General features: G+C 39.8%; 1 protein-coding gene across 1 annotated transcript in view; it reads right to left on the reverse strand.

Moving 5' to 3' along the window:
• Positions 1–375: 375 nt before the first annotated feature.
• Positions 376–17,364, reverse strand: part of GNAI3 (guanine nucleotide binding protein (G protein), alpha inhibiting activity polypeptide 3) — a 36,565-nt gene continuing 19,576 nt past the window's right edge. Inside the window, exons 2-9 of the mRNA XM_004689691.2 lie at positions 15,088–15,130; positions 14,840–14,981; positions 11,303–11,460; positions 9,703–9,831; positions 7,070–7,199; positions 6,390–6,543; positions 1,618–1,830; positions 376–1,527 (exon numbers count right to left, since the gene is read on the reverse strand). Of these exons, the coding sequence (XP_004689748.1) occupies positions 1,640–1,830; positions 6,390–6,543; positions 7,070–7,199; positions 9,703–9,831; positions 11,303–11,460; positions 14,840–14,981; positions 15,088–15,130 (947 nt within the window). The 3' untranslated portion in view covers positions 376–1,527; positions 1,618–1,639. The remainder of the gene's footprint in view (positions 1,528–1,617; positions 1,831–6,389; positions 6,544–7,069; positions 7,200–9,702; positions 9,832–11,302; positions 11,461–14,839; positions 14,982–15,087; positions 15,131–17,364) is intronic.

A 17,364-nucleotide genomic window follows, 5' to 3' on the forward strand; every position in this document is an offset into this window, starting at 1 on the left:
GGACCCCAAAAGGCACTGGTCAAACTACTGATCTGGAAAGCTCCAAATGCATTCTCTTCATTTGCCTTCCCCCAATGGATCACTCAATATTCAGTGACATTTGCTATACATTGTACAAAAGGACCTGCAGGCTGTGATGACCAGAGCTTGCCACAAAACCAAACTGTAAATCTGGAAAATGATGACTATATATCACTTACACAGATATGACATATGACCTGCAGTCAGGCCAGGATTCAGCAATACTATCACACCAAGACTAGACTTTTAGGAGACCTACCCATACCCATTCTCAGACAAAGGCCAAAGCACAGTCAGCAGGGGCAAAAAGAAACAATCTTTCCAGAAAGGACTAGATACACGCAGGAGCAACCCTGGGCTCTTTACTCACCATTTTAATACTGCTGCCAAACTCTAACAGCTTAAATCTGTACACACAACAAAGTGGAAAAATGTCCCAAAATGCAATTGTTTCGGCAAAAGAAGTACTAAGGGTTACTACAATTAACATTGCTACAATGAAAAACAATGGCAAACAGGGATTTGGCACCACGTTTACAAAGTAAAAGCATGCACTGTTAATACACTTCAGATGTTTCCCAACAGAAAAGGCCACGAAGATGGAAAACAAGGGGCATCTTTTACAAACTCCTATGACTGAGACAAACAAGCAAGAATTGAAGTGGCCAATTCAGTAGCTACGTAGCAGCAAAGTCACTGATTCTGTTTGGGACTTGGCCATTTGCCTTTCTGATTGGCAGCTGCCCTGGGTGTGTCTGTATTCAAGAAGCTGACTGTATCATAAAATATCGGCATTAATCTAGTAATTTGGTAATCAGCATAAACAAAGTTTTCAACCTTAAGCTTAAAAAACAGAGAGTTTATTACAAACTCTCCAATGTAAATACCATTTAAAAACATAATAGGTACTCAAACAGGATAGTAACAAATTTCTTCCAGAAAAAGAGCTATAATTATAGTCCCGAAAACTGTAAAGAATTAAACAATTATGGAAATACTAAGTCTGACCGTACCAACAATTAAAAACCAAGAGTTCCTACTAAGAGGAATATTTTCAAAATGATATGGTCACATCACACCGTTAAGACTGTTTGTTTTAATAAAGATTCCTTTCCAAAGAAATAAAATTTAGTAAAGTTATTCTTCTCTTGATAAAAAAAAACAACAACAAACCTTAAAAATGAACTACTGGTGATTTAAGAAGGAAAAAAGAGTAAGCTACATATTAAGTTCCAGAATGCAGCACCTCAACTCCACATCTGGCCTAAACATTTGATATTACGAAATCCAAGGGATGTCCTGCTGATCGAATCATACTTTACAGCTGTTTCAATTCCAATGTCTGACGTTAGCATCGTGTCAATTTAGAGTCCCCTAGATACAGAAGGCTGAGCGGAAGAGCGCCAAGATGCTGCACGCTGCCGCCATTCCCTGGTCCCATTCATGCTTGTAGCTGCCCCTGAGACAGCAAAAGAAGTCTGGTCTCAACACTCCACACTGCAGTAACTAGAAAAGAAGAACATTTCCAATGAGAACAAGTCCACAAAGTCAAGAGACATCACTACAGCACTGTAACAACACTGTCCCAAGTTTCACCTTTTATACACATCCACACTCTTCAATAAAGTCCACATTCTTTTAAGTTGTTTTTAATGATGACATCTGTAACAGCATCAAAAACAAACTGCACATTCTTGGTATCTGTGGCACAAGTGAAGTGGGTGTAGATCTCCTTGGTGTCTTTTCTTCTGTTCAGATCTTCAAACTGGCACTGAATGTAAGCAGCTGCTTCCTCGTATGTATTGGAACCTGAAATAGATAGTTAATATTCTCAGGTCAAATTGTAACGACTACCTGGACCCAACTAAGACAAGCCACCATGTTTACCTATAAACAAAGGGACTATGACCCAATGAAACATCCAATATCCATAACCATTAGATATCACCAGTAGATTTTTGAAAGCAGACTCTCATTCTAAGCAAAATGAAGCTATCACATAAAATGATCCAGAAAAACACAACTTTAGGTTTCTCTTTGCTCTGTCATCTAGATTTTTCAGATGAAAAGCATACAAGGAAAAACTAGGGTTGGAGGAGGCTGATTATTTAAAAGGTCAAAAGCTCTGTGTTCTTTGGCGTGATCTAGAACTAAACAATCCAAAAGATTAAATCATATGTTGTCAAAAAATCATTCTAGTAGCCTTCTGGCAATAATTATTAAATGACTAAAGGTAAACTAACATATACAAAATGGAAAGGGACCTGAACTATGTACTTCTTAAATGGTGAATTTTATGGCATATGGCATATGCAGTAAGTTGTTTTTAAGGGGAGGGAGAACCATAAGTAAACTCCATCTGCAACAACATTTGTAACAAATATTCTTGATCACTTCCTGTATCATCTACTTTCTAAGTCTTCACAATAATCTAGAATCTGACTGCAGAGTCAAGAAAATTAAAAAGGTGGTGGAATAATCTAGAATCTGACTGCAGAGTCAAGAAAATTAAAAAGGTGGTCCTCCCTGGTAGCACAACCACTTAAAAGCACAGCACCATGAAGCTAGCCATAGCTGCTTTAACACGAGCTCGATCCCCAGCCAGGGGGGTGACCCACATGGCACAGCAGACCTCTCCTACTTGCTGCTCCCCTCAACAATGTACTTGGTCCATCTGCCTGTTCTACTCCCCACTCTGTTTCTGGTGAATCCTCTCACTGTCCTGCACCTCTGATCTGTACCCTAGTTCTGTATGCATAAATCTTTTTTTTTTTTGAAAAAAGATTCATGCCTTTGAATATTCTACAATAGTTAAAATGAATTTTAAAATGATTTAAAAAATTAAAAGGGGGCCCTCCCTGGTGGTGCAACGGGTTAAAGCTCAGCACTGCAAGCAAGCCACAGCCATTTCACTGTTAAGTTCGATCCCTGCCCTGGAGGTGACCCACATGGCACAGACCTCTCTTGACCTGTCTGCTGCTCCCCTCAGCAGTGTATTTTGTCATTCTGCCTGTTCTGCTCCCCATTCTATTCTGGTGAATCCCCTCACGGCCCCTGCACCTCTGGTCTGTAACCCTGTTCTGGATGCACAAATAAATAAATCTAAAAAAAAAAAAATTTAAAAAGGACATTATACATTCATTCCTGTGAACTAGAGACTATTTTCATTGAAAAATAGTAAGCGTGGCAAAAAAATACCAAAACGAATACATAAAGGAGACTAACAAAGCAAAACAAAGAAAGAAAAAGATGAAACAAAAATTAAACAGAATAGTTAAAGAACTGGAGGGAGGTATCTCTTTAGACAGGTCAAATAGGTTTCTTAATTTCAGAGTCAGTAAAGTAATGGAGACAGATGATCGACAAACAAATTTTTTCAGGCAGGAAAACAGTTGTCTCCACAAAGAATCCTTGAGAGAGAGAGGATACTGAGAATTCTCTGCAATGCCTGAAGACTCCCAACGAGAATGTTAAAGTCAGTCCTTTTGTCTTGAATAGAACCTTTCTCCCACCCTAAAACATGTCAATTTTCTACATGAGCTCATCAATTCTTACGTTTCTTTTTCCTCTGAACAGATGACCGTCACATTCCCAACTTCCCTGACAAAAGAGGCCACGGGACTTAAGCTACATCTCAACTTCTTGGTCTACCATCTCATTTAAAAGTTACCTGTATCTGAACTAATCTGTACCGCTGGTTCAAAATTCATTGCTCTACCAAGATTTTTTTTTAAAACTGAAGTGAAATTCATGCAGTGTACAATAAACCATTGTGAGTATATAAACCAGTGGCAGTCAGTTAATTCACAATGTTATGTAACCACCACCTACCTTCAATTTCAAAATGTTTTCACCACCCCAATCCTGTCAATAATTGATAACTCCCCATCCTTCATCTCCTGGTAACCATCAACTAGCATGCTTTCTGTCTCGATAAATTTGCCTATTTAGAATATGTCACATAAAACAAATCTCACAAATGTGACCCTCTGAATTTGTATTCTTTCACTCAATTTATGACATTCATTCAAGTTGTAGCAGCTATCAGAACTTTGTTCCTTTTACGGCTAAATAATATTCCAGTGCACGTACAGTCATGCATAATAGGGATATGTTCTCAGAAATGCATTGTTAGGCAATTCTGTCACCATGTGAACATCAAAATTCCTCATGCAAACTAGATGGCACAGCCCATTGTACAGCCAGACTCTGTGGCACAGCCTGTCAGGACAACCTTCAGGCATGCAGCCCACTGCTGACTAGAAAGGTAAGTGACATATAGATACCACATGTACCTCTTCATCATACTAGACTCTTATTAATCCCTCCCCCCATTACTTTTTGTAAGTTCTCTCTTGCCCAACCTATAAACATTCTAAATCTCTCCTTCCCCTGAGATACAAGCTGCTCAGGAGTAGGTTATACCTGTCCATTTCTTCACTTCCTACTCAGTACCCATACCTGGCCCTCCTCTTTACCACTGTGTTTACATGATCTAAGTAGCCATCACCATCTCCTGACTGCTTCCTCCACAGACCACTTGTCAGTGTGCATCTTACTTTACCTGTACGTAACATGTAGACTGCTCCTTACGTTTTAACCTCCATTCTTGGTTTCTGATACAATGGTTCTCCTGTTCTTCTCTTTGTATCCTAGATAAACCTGTCACTAGAGAAGAAAGGTCCTGCCAACAGAGTCTAGTATTTTCTCTCATTTTGTCCATGGTCCTTTAGTCTCGTCTAACCCTAGGCTGTATCATCCATGTTTTATCTAATCAATGTATCTAGTCCCTAACCTCACCCCCCAAGTTCCAGGGTCATATGTATAACTACCTGTATATTACACAATTAAAAATCAGTCTTCCTAATAAACACAAGCTCAGATTACAGCACCACTGCCCAGTGAAGACTCCATTATCGCTGACCCTTCCCGCTTCCTTACCCTAGCCACACCCTTTCACCTTATTATGGAAAACATTCACAGCACTGCTCAACTAGTAAGAATTCCCCTTTCGGGCCCTCCCTGGTGGCACAATGGGTTAAAGTGCAGCACTATGAAGCTGGCCACAGACACTGCAGTTCAGTTTGGTCCCTGGTCACGGAGGTGACCCACATGGCACAGCAGACCTCTCCTGACCAGCCCACTGCTCCCCTCATCAGTATACTTCATTGATCAGCCTGTTCTGCTCCCCACTCTGTCTCTGGTGAACCCTCTCACCACCCCTGCACTTCTGGCCGGTACTCCAGTTCTGGATGCATAAATAAATCTTTAAAAAAATTCCCCTTCCTTGGAAATAGCCAACCCTGATCTAAAGGTCATGGTGATGTAGCCCTTGCAGTCGTGTTTGTGTCCCTGACCTTGAGTGAACGATGAACTGAGCATTTTTGTCGATGAACTGAGCATTTTTGTCGGACTTAACCTGGCCAGGACCTCCTTTAGGAATTCGAGCCCAGGGCCATTTAATCCTAGCCCTGCCTATCTTTTAAATAGAAGAGACACAGAAGCTGTGGCAGTCATCTTTTATCACATAAACTGAATAGCAGAGAAAGCTATTTAGGAAAGACAAGAACAAAGAGATATACAGAGAAGGTGAGGAAGAGGGAAAGAAATGCTTCCAGGGCCCATGACAGCTTCCTATTTCTTCACCCCAAAGATAGTCTTAAAACACGTCTACTTTCTGGACTTTGGTTCCCATCATATAGCTCTGTATCTAGAACAGAAGTTTCTATGCATCCAAGAGAGTCCTTATTAATTCCATTCCCCTATTATCTACCTTTATTGCTATGTACTGTACAATCTGTGTAAAATCTCACATCATGTACCCCAACGAAAAGTCTTCAGTAGCTCCCCAGTGTCTCAGCATGAGACAAGGCTCCCTGTCGCATCCCTGCCCAGCTCTCCAAGCACTCCTTCAGGCCGCTCTCAGGCTCCTGAGTGACAGAACAAATCATGTCCCTTCTTTAATCTCTGGATTTTCATGCATGCTGTTCCCTCTTCCTAAAATGCTTTTATTCATCTGCCTGGGGATTTCTATCTCCTCCTTGCTTCTCTCTACAACTAGATGGCATTTTCTTGAGTACAGTGACTGCACTTCTTGTATTTTCTCAAACATTTTAACCAAAAAAAACTTTCCTATTTCTCTTTATTATCCTCAAAAAGTGAGGACAGAACTACAAAATAGGCACAGTAAACTCAAGTATGCCTGGGATGGCACTTTAGACTGAAAGGGTCTTATGACACGCTCACGCCACCAGAAGGGAACCCTCGCTCTAAGGCACAGCACGCTGTTCAAACACGCACGTGCGGGAGTGTCACTAAAGTGGTGACTTAACAGTTTTCATCTCCAGCAGTCTTCTGTGAGTGCTTACCTGTGTATTCTGGATAACAGATAGTTAATGGACTCCTCTTTATTTTTTCCTCAAAAAGGTCTTTCTTGTTGAGGAAGAGAATAATTGAAGTGTCTGTAAACCATTTGTTGTTACAAATACTATCAAACAGTTTCATGCTTTCGTGCATTCGGTTCTGAAAACGAAAGGAAGGATGATAGGATTAGCAAAAAGTAAAAACGGATTAATAATTAGTGAAAAACAAGACCAATGTTTGAAGGCCTTGAATGGCACTCACGGAAGTGAGCCAGACAGCAATGACAGAAAATCAAGGCCAGCCCTCACTTCTGCGACTTTCTTTAACATTCAGGACCAGCTTATTAGGAAAAGGAGAACAAGAAAGCGAGGCACCTGCACAGTCGCGGGTGCGTGGGAGAGCTGCCTTCCTGCCCTGCAAATGGAATAGGTTTCTGAAAGAAACACTTGCAGGCTCAGGCTGCTAACAAGAGGCCATAGTCATGTCCACATACTCAGTGTATTGTCAACTCTTAAGAGCAATAGGGCATAGATTGTTATTTCGAAAATCTACTCTCACTGACAAGGAGAAAATTAAGAACATTCTATTTTCAGTTCAGTAGCAAGTGGCTGCACAGTCGCCTAAGCATTATTTCCCACTTCGTGGCTGTATTAGTGAGGCCTTTTTACCAAAAACTCCAACATACCATCTCCTCATCCTCAGCCAGAACAAGGTCATAATCACTGAGGGCCACACAGAAGATAATTGCCGTCACTCCCTCGAAACAGTGAATCCATTTTTTTCTCTCTGATCTTTGGCCACCTACGTCAAACATCCTGAGTAAGAAAAGAAAGCACAAATTCAGCAAGGTCATGTATATACCGCTCCCCAAACTGACATGGTTAAGAAACTTCCCACTACTGCATATGCAAAATCTTTTATAATACAACAAAAAAAGTAAGCTCTTTAGTTAACACAGAATAATGGAAAAATACATATGCTCAAAGCACATTTTGCTTTCATAACTTCTCCCTAAATAATTCAGTAATTTGTTTTCCTTACGCTAAGGAAAAGATGTTTTGCAAATTAATTGTGAGAACTGTTTAGAGACGATAAATTATATTTTACAGGAGGATTCCAAGAACTCAGTACCTAAAAACAAAACCACCAATATTTTCCGACCCCCCATTAATAACAACATAACGGAACATGTAAACACACTTCATGTTCACGACAGGTTAGTTTTTTACTCCCCACTCCCGGCTGGGGGGGCTTTCTTGATAGTCTGAGGCAAGTGCTTGGTACTGAGCTTCTGCCAACCGTGTCCTCGTCGACCTCCCACCGCAGAAAGAACCCTTTGTCTTTTTGCTAGTACTGGGTATGACAACATATGCACACAAACAGTTGGATACTCCTAAGTTATCTATTTGATGACAAATGTTTTTGAAAGGCTAAACTCTGCCATTCTAGTTTAGTGTGTCAGATCTACAGTGACCAGTGATCTCAATTTCTAGAGAATTTTTCCCTCCGACACTCAAGAGAAAGAAGACACAGCTGAGTAATTTCTCAATGTGTGTTTAAAAGAGAACAGTCATTTTATCTCTTCATGACCTGACTTTTTCTTTTGGTTGACCTTGCAATTCTTTTCAAACTTTGGTCATGACATCTGGAATGATGCAATCATAATTTGGCTTTAATACAAGATCAAATTATCGGTTCTAGGAACGTGACCATCATCTATTTCATCAGGAAGTCTTTCAGTGGGACACACTGGTATACCAATAGTATCAGTTTACCCCTCTACTTTTCTCTGTAACTTTCATAAAACTGGCAGAATATCATGGGGTTCCCAGGTGGGCTTTTAGCCATATTAACATTTACACTAAGATCAACATTTCATGAACATTACCTCATGAATGAGAGGTAAGTAAGCAATTACACAATGCCTTGGGTATACTAGCTGCTCAATTAATATCTGAACAAATGGATAGTGATTATGCCTAGAGAGAAGAGGAAAAGGAAGTGACATTATTTCAGATCAAGGTATCTGCACATCACGCCAACAGTGAAGTGGCTGCAGCTCTGTCGCTGGATCTGTCTACAATTCCTGATGTATATACAACACCAGGACTTACCTGAGCAAAGATCAATGATAGCAACAAGTATGTTTTCCACATTAAATGAAGGTCACAACATTTAACTGTAGACAGATTATTAATCTTATGGCACACAAAGAAACATCTCATTCTCACAATTTCTAGGTGATAACTCAAGTGACCTTTGTTGTGCTTGTTAAATTCATCACTACTAAAGAGAACAGCTATCCTATTCTAAAAATACTCAGTTGACCTGTTAATTTTCCTGCGCCAGGTTTCAGATATGGAATGTTAGGATTTTAAGACTCCAACTGGTTATCTAGTGGTACTTAAACTATGGTATCGAGTAGACCTAACAAAAGCTGTGAAGCAACGATTTTCATAGAAAAGGACAGTGAGAAGATGTGAGCTAGGAGTTCTATGTGAACCCAAAAATACCAAGTATCACATTCTACAAACAAACATAGTGAGGTAGCTCTGAAGTACACCATATCACGAAGGGGGAGTTTACTATTACTCTCAAAAGTCAAACAAGCAGAACCAAACAGACAGGTCTAATATTTAAAAGAACATTAACGCAGAGACAAGGTGAAGTCTATTTTAGAATTTACTAATGGCAATGAGAAAATCCTTTGAATTAGAACCCTAGTATTTTCTCCATCTAAAATCAGGAGTTTCAATGCTGTCTTACCGCCCCCAAATGCCTCCCCCAGGTGAACATTTCGTTCTACACTGTAGTAAGAACTCAGCTGTGCACATATCAATCGGCAAACCATAGCAGTATAACCTTTACTCCATTAGGGTTACTTGAAGAAAAATGTGATCCAACAAGAAGAAACCAACACTGATCATTTACATTTTAACATCAAAATGACAAGACAAAGCTATATAACTAAACTAGAAACCTGGCTTTCTATCCCTCTAGTATTTCTGATTCTAAACAACAAAAATTCAATACCTATTTTGGAAATTCTAACCAAAAAAAACAGCTGAAAAGAATAAAATTAAAAATAAAACGGTAACTTTGACTAATTCAACAACTTATTTTTTAATTTCCTCCAACTGGACACTACTTTATGCTATGCAGAGAAAGAAAAGAAATACCTGAAGCCCCAAGTACTGGTGCCGGTTGATGAGTGCAAAGCACAGGAATATTGCCTAAAGAAAGGTAACTGAGTAAAAGACACTAACTAACGGCAAGATGTTTGGGTCTGGTACATCTGGCGAGAAGATGGCAACTTACTTGAAGTACAGCTCTTTGAAGGTGAAGTGCGTTTCCACGATGCCTGTGGTCTTCACTCTTGTCCTCAGCACATCTTGCTGAGTTGGAATGTAGTTGGTTTGGGATATTCTGTCCAAATCATTTAGGTAGCTAAATAAAACATAAATGTATCTTTACTAGGTGAAGCACACGGTATGCACAGCAAGTCAGCAGACTGAACTAGTCCACTAGTTCCTTGCCAAAAGCAGATTCTGAACTTGCCAATAAATAACTTCAGTATCATGTAAGAGATGAGGAACACATGTGAATCCATCACAGGACGATTAGATTCTATGTGCACTGTACAAAACAGCTTTAGTTATAATACAGAATTAAACTGTGAAGGCCAAAATTAAAAACAACAACACAGTGTCATTCTTATTAAAGGAAAGATTCCCGATTATTAACTAACTACTGTGTGTACCACACAGTACAAAAACCAAACTAAATCAAAAGCCCTCAGACACTCAAGTAATGTAATTATCAAAATATCACTCTACTGGTAAATTAAATCCTTCAAAATTTCAGAGTTTCAAAAGATTTTTTGGCCAAAAAACTAGAAATTAGGTGGCACCATTACAAGTGAATCATTAATGATCTTCTATAAAAATACTATCATTAATAATACTAAGGAACCAGTCAAGTTTAGATAAACAATTATGGGAGGGAAAAACCTCTACAAATCAGATGTACAGGGAAAATTCCTGAAACTACCAAAATTTGCAACTAAAAAATATTAAAAGCAAGAATTCTAAAACATTTCAAAAGTCTTGTTTTCACTTAAAGAATAAATAACCTTTCAATATTGAATTTCTTACTACAATTTAGGCTTGAATGAAGATAGGAAAACCAGAAAAATACAATATTCGAGAAATAACCTTAATGCTACAAATGCCTTCACATATCCCAAGGGTAAGGTAATAAAAACTTCACAAATGTCCCCAAACATTAAAAAATAAGCAAACATGTAAAAGAACTAAAACAGGAAAAAAATTATTAAATCTAATTAATGATTAATGATTATTAAATCAAAGAAGCATGAGTTAGATTCTTTAAAACTATGTAACACTCTCAAGAATTTTCTTGACAAACAGAGGCCCCAACTTCATTCTGAGACTCAACTCCCCTTATACAAAGTCTATTACTGTGATCTGGCAAAAGATTCTAAGTGGTGACTAGCACCAGAGAAATCAACCCACAGTGCAAGGCAGCCACAGAGCTGGGCGCATAAAAAGGGCTATCACAGCTCTATTTCCCTCACTACTTGGCAATCAATGCAAAGCTTTTATGCAGAAGGAACTTACTGAGTTGGAAGAAATTCAGGACCCAGCTGCAATAGATAGCGCTTTCTTTCACTCGCTTATCACAGGCTGCCAAAGGCTGTATGGTGCCAGTCCATCCCATTTACATTCAAGAGGAAACATTTTTCTCTGAGTCATACAAAGGGACCAACGGCTCTACACACGCTGATGTTCGGAGACTATAGTTAGAAGGCACCTTGGCGATTTTTCCTTAAAGATGGGCACTGGACTTTTTCAAGTCACCAAATTATGTTATTAGTTTCACAGAGAAAATTACTTACTATGAAGCAGAATCATTAAGCTGATATTCCCTGGATCTGCTGAAGCAAGCTTGCACCCCACCATCTCGCCACAATCGTTTAATCACGCCTGCTAGCTCCGGAGTCATGATTCCTTCCTCAGCACTGCCGGCTAGAACAAACAACTGCCGGGCGTCATCCTGAGAAAGGAGGTCAGAGAGAAAGAGAGAGATGGTTCTCTGTTTCTTAAGGGCTTGACCACACACACATGCATTACAGGTTGTATTATTTTAAGGGAGGTCTCAGGGAGGCCTTTCCCGGCTGGGCAGACTGAGACAAACACACAGGGAGTCTCTCCTCTTCCTCACCCCACTGCAGAAGCAGCGCAAGACTGGGCTAAAGAATCATTTTATCCCCCACAACTTCTCCACACAACATCATCCCCTGAAAAGACTTCATCTGACTAGCCTATAAAGCTCCATCTCAAGATTTTTTGAAAAACAAAATAAAAACTGGTGAAAGAGGCACATATAACAAATTTTCATTCTGTTAAAAGCAGACAATAAAAACAGATATGAAAAGCCCAGACCATACGAAGTAGAGCCTAAATACATCAAAGAGAGTTTAAAAACAACAACAAAACATTAAGTTTAAGAAACTGTTCTCTTGAACCATTCAAATCACATAGAAGAACAGAAGAGGAGAAGGCTGAGGCAGCCTGGTTGGGGGAAATAAAAGCCTTAGGGAACAAACTCCGACGGCATTTAACTACCCACAAAGGACTAATAAAGTTCCAGATAAGAGAGGAGGAAAGGGCACAAGGAACAAGTAACAAAAAGAGATCTGACCAAAGCTTTGTGTTATAGACACAGCCCTAGCAGCAGTTTTAGTTTTTAAACCTAAAACATGTCAGAGGCAGAGGCGGAGAGGAAAAGGGCTATGAGAAATGTGATTTTTTGTTTGTTTTATTGTGTGCAGCCCTCGACAGACAGTGTCATAATAAACACAGGACTCGTGGGCTGATTCCACACCCCGAATCTACTATTTATCTGTCTCAAGTCACTTTCAAATAATTATGACAATCAGTTAATGGGGGCAAAAAAAAGCACACACAAGGACAAAATGAACCAGCAACTCAAACCACAGGAGGAACCACAACTAACCATCACCTAAGAGTTGTGTATTCCCAACACCTGAACACCAAACCGAGCAAAACAAAACTAACCAGAGTCACCACTCATGTTTCCAACATCGAGGTGTCAGTCTCAGTAGCCTTTTGCTTAGTAATATTTTTCCTGTAAAAGCCTTCCCTGTATTCTTTCTAGTAATCTGAGTCCTAACCCTCTATAAGAAACTTCATCTAACATCTATATTCCCCTTCTCTCTTTTCAAAGATGCACATTTTAAATAAAGGAAGTAATGATTGAGAAAAGTTCACATCTGAAGATGTTATACTCCCTTGGCTCTGAAATCTGCCATATACCCATGCAGATATCCAAAAACTCAGTCAACATTACTCTTTTTTTGAATGTAGATTCGATTTTAACAAATTTCAAAATCCAGAGAACTATTACATGTTTTTGCTGTCATGACTTTGTAAGCATTACTTTAGAAGGAAATACTCTTCCCTCACCACTTAATTTCTTCCACTGACCTAATTCTGCTTCCTCACAATAAACCATTGTTATAGATCCATAGAGGTCCCTCTTTCTAATGAACTTCTAACCTCCACTCTTACAGTTATAAGGAAAAAGCAACCTATCCCACTCTAGCTCTGTTCTCTTCTGTGCTCTAAGTAACCACAAAAGACTAGAAAAGGATAAGGGAGGTGTTATATATAAAAACACATAAATCCTTACCTATGAAGGGGAAAGAGAAACATCAAAAAAAAATTATACAACTGTAGATTAGTAGATGGGTGGATACTGGAAAGCTATGTGACTCAAGAGACCAAGAAGAATTAATGATGTCAGCTGTTATCAGGTGAAACAGGCATGTCAGACTTATGACCACTGATTTGATTAAAAAAAATAGAAATGAAAGGAAGAGGAGTACCATGGCCTGAAAGTTCATGTTCTCCCCAAAATCCTCAAGGCAAGCTCCTTAATTCCCACTGTGAAGTACTAGGAGGTAGGGTACTTTGGCAGGTGTCCAGGTCATTAGGCCGGAGCCCTCATGAACAGACTACTGCCTTTGTAAAGAGACCCCAGCAGTTCCTTCCCCTTCCATGATGGGAGGACACAGCGAGAAGTCTACAACCTAGACAAGGGCACCCACACCACCATAAGCAGGGCACCTGATCTCGGAGTGCCAGCCTCCAGGCTGTGAGAAATAAATTCCTGTGCTTGCGAACTACCAAGTGAGTGCTGTTTTGTTATAGCAGCCCAAACAGACTGAGACTGAAGTTATCAGCTCCGTCTGATGAAAGGAGAATTAGGACCCAAAATTAGTAATAGTAATAATAAAGGAAATGAGAGAGAATGATCAAGAGATATGAAAATGAGTCAGAGGGTGAGAAATAAAAAAAGGAAAACTAAGAAGTCAATTAACTGAGGTAGAGGGCACAACCCAAAGTAATACAAGAGGCAAGAGAAGAGACTGAAAGGAGCAAAACAAAAATAAAGACTTCAATTGTGCCACGAGGGCCCTCTTCTCCAAACATTTTGCAGTCCTGTCTCTCGCTCCCTTTTCCTTAATCCACTTCTAAGTGTTCCTCCTCTAATACCATCCAACCATAACCATGCTCTTAATAGTTTACCCTTCAACAATTTCCCACTTAAATGTTGAATACTAGCTCATACCTGTAAGTGTGCTTCACAGACAGGTAGACTTTGCCCAACAAACACGCAGTCACCCCATGTCACCTTCATTTTATTGTCCACAGCATCTAAACATAACTGATAACTCACCTAAGTTCTAAGAGATCACTCTTGACATTCCCAGTCCTCTCTGAGCATTTAGCTGATTATGATATAAAGGATTCCCTGCTCTCCCCACTGTGCTAAACATCCTTATTTACAAACCAGACTAGTGCCCACTAAGTACCAGAATTATCCAACACAACTTCTGAGTAGCTGACACGTGCAAGAATTAGGCCAGGACACGATATAATCCAATACAGGGATAGAGAATTCTTGCATACCTGGAAACTGCCACTAAAACTTAGACTTATGTTCGTATGTTCTTGTCCTAACTAAATTATTCTGGGAGACTGATTTTTGCCTTTAATCTCTAAACCTCAGAAAGCAGAGCTACATATCAAACCTTTCTTTTAGATTATTTTAATGTTACCATTTTCTTACAGAATGAAAGACAACGATGCTGTAAAAAATGCAGGTGAATATAGAACAATCATCACAGAAACCAACAGGAGACTCACAGAACCCCATTTCCTAGAGACTCCTCTGTTGGGGAATCTAGCATCTCTGAAAGCAGACTGCAAACATTTCTCAAATGAATATAGTACTTTGCTGCATCTTCTCTTGTTACTTACATGCATTTTCCTAAAACAGGAAGCAAATTTTGCTGAGCTGCGGCTACCAAAAGAGAGCAAGGGAAGAGAAAAGGAGAACCACTTACTGCTCTGGCAGCTTCCCCAAAGTCGATCTTCAGGCGTCCCATGGCTCTGATGATGGCGATGATGGACTGGATAGTATTGCTATAGACAACGACTTTATACTGTTTACATTCTTCCTCTGAATAGCCATCCTCGTGAATGATTCTTTAAAAAAAAAAATCATAAATCATTACCATGGACTTAAAATGAAAAGATACTATGGACTTTTAAGCCTGAGGGAATGTCCTACAAAGGCCTTGTTCCAACTTACTTCATCTGTTTCACGATGGTGCTTTTACCAGATTCTCCAGCACCTGAAAAGAAGAAAAAAAGACTTTGAATTTACCTGTAATCAAACACAAAATAGGAAATCAACATAAGTGATGATTCTATTAATTTATGGAAACCACAGATCTTAGGGGAAAACTTGGTGAGGCTTTCTACCAAAAAAAAAATTGTTTTGCACATTTCCCTTAAGAGTATTTCACTTTCTTTACCTAACTTGGCCACCAAATAGTCTATTAGAAGTGTCCTAGGGTTATTTTGTTATCATTTGAGTAAAGCAAACACCCTCAAGGAGATACAGCAGCAAAACACCTCAGGAATCATCATCTACATGAAAACCTGAAAATGAAAGCACTCACAGAATGACCTATTTTCCCACTGCCAAATCCAATAACAGCACCTCCATATTTTCCACCCTCATTATGGATGGCCGGTCTCTGCCAATGAGGAAGACTGACACCCCCCCAAAGTAAACAAACAAGCATACTTATCCACCTCAGTTTACCTACTCAAATGCTACAACCGCCCCATGTCAGTCAAAATCAAGTTTTCTCCCACTGGAGGAGAAAGTCTGCACATCGCTGTGCCCACTGACTGTACCAGCTCCCATCCAGTAATCGATAAGCAGCCACTACTCCCACATGTCCCAGTTGCCACATATATTCCTCCAGCTCCATTCCGACAGTTCCTCTTTATAGCAAAACTCCTCTGGTTGTCTATGCGCATGTCCTCCAATTCTGTGCCTCTCTTCTCTCCTTTTCCCAGCCCATTAGGCTTTCAAACACATTCTACTCTGGTCAAGTCACTTTTCAAGATGTCCAACAACTTTTATCTTAACAAACCCAAGGATCAAGTAAGTCTCAGTCCTCCTCCTACTTGATCTCTCAAGCAAAATTTGTCCAAATTGATGGCTTTTCCCTTGAAATATTGTCTTCAATATCTAGGCTTCTAGAGGGTGTATATACTTCTAGTTTGACTTTTTTTTTTAAAAAAGAAATTCTTTTTTTAAGATTTATTTCTTTATGCATACAAGAATTAGAGTACAGGGGTGAGAGGATTCACCAGAGACATAGTGGGGAACAGAACAAGCAGACTGACAGAAACACACTGCTGAGGGGAGCAGTGGGTGAGACAGGAGAGGGCTGCTGTGACATGTGGGTCACTTCCAAGGCCGGGGACCAAAGTGGTGGCTGTGGATAGCTTCACAGTGCTGGGACTTAACCCATTACGCCAACAGGGAGGGCCCTCCGGGTGTGACTTCTATCCCTCCACTCAGTCTCCTGCATCCTGTCTCTAATTCTAAATGTTGTGTTGCTTCAGGGTTCCTTCCTTGGTCCTTTTCTCTATCTACACTCATTCTCTATGTTATCTCTTCGAGTCTAGTAGTTTAAAATACCACTCATAACCGATAATAACAGTCATTAACACCACTGAGTCTTGACTGGTCTGAGCACTCTGTTTATATAAAATTAAATTATAGTAACTTATATGGACTCTTTTAATCCTTACAACAACCCTATTATTATGTCCATTTTAAAGATGAGGTAAGTGGAACAGAAGTCAAAGTAACATTCACAATTACACAAAATGAAATTTGCATGAACAAAGTTGATACAGAAGGGGGAAAATGTTGGTTTATACTGTCTTCTGTGCTAATGATATCCAAATGGCTTCTAACTTTGGTTCCAGCCTCCTAGCTTGTGGCTAACTCTGCAGGACCTCAAGAGCACCTGTCCACCCTGGCTAATGTTGTGCATGGGTGAGCACACTCCCCAGTAAGGCCAACAAACAAGTCAGCAGAGCACAGTGCACTCTGTCCTGCAAATAGCTGCACCCCACTACTTTGTATCTAGTAGAAGTTACAAGAAGCCCCAGGTCCGGTACAAACATGCACCCCACCCTTTGCGTCTGGCACATTTCCTGGGCACATTTCCTGTTTTTCCCTGCACCTACAGACCCTATATATACCCATGGGCAGTCCTAATAAACAGACTTCAGACCCCAGGCTCCTGCTTCAGTTTTTCTGTCTCTGAGTCTCCTACATTCAGGTGATAACAAACATAGCAGTCACTATTTCTAAATCACCTATTTTACATAGTTCACTAAATTTCTAGTAGGTACCTCAAACTTAAAATGCCCAAAACTGAGTTACTGCTTCCTTCCCTCAAACCCAAACAAACCCTGCTCTATCACACTTTCTCATCTCAATAAATGGCATCTACATAGATCCAGTTACTTAAAATTGATTAACTGACATGTAACT

This window comes from Condylura cristata, unplaced genomic scaffold (genome assembly GCF_000260355.1).
Source record: "Condylura cristata isolate star-nosed mole 26May11 unplaced genomic scaffold, ConCri1.0 scaffold00026, whole genome shotgun sequence".
Taxonomy (NCBI): Eukaryota; Metazoa; Chordata; class Mammalia; order Eulipotyphla; family Talpidae; genus Condylura; species Condylura cristata.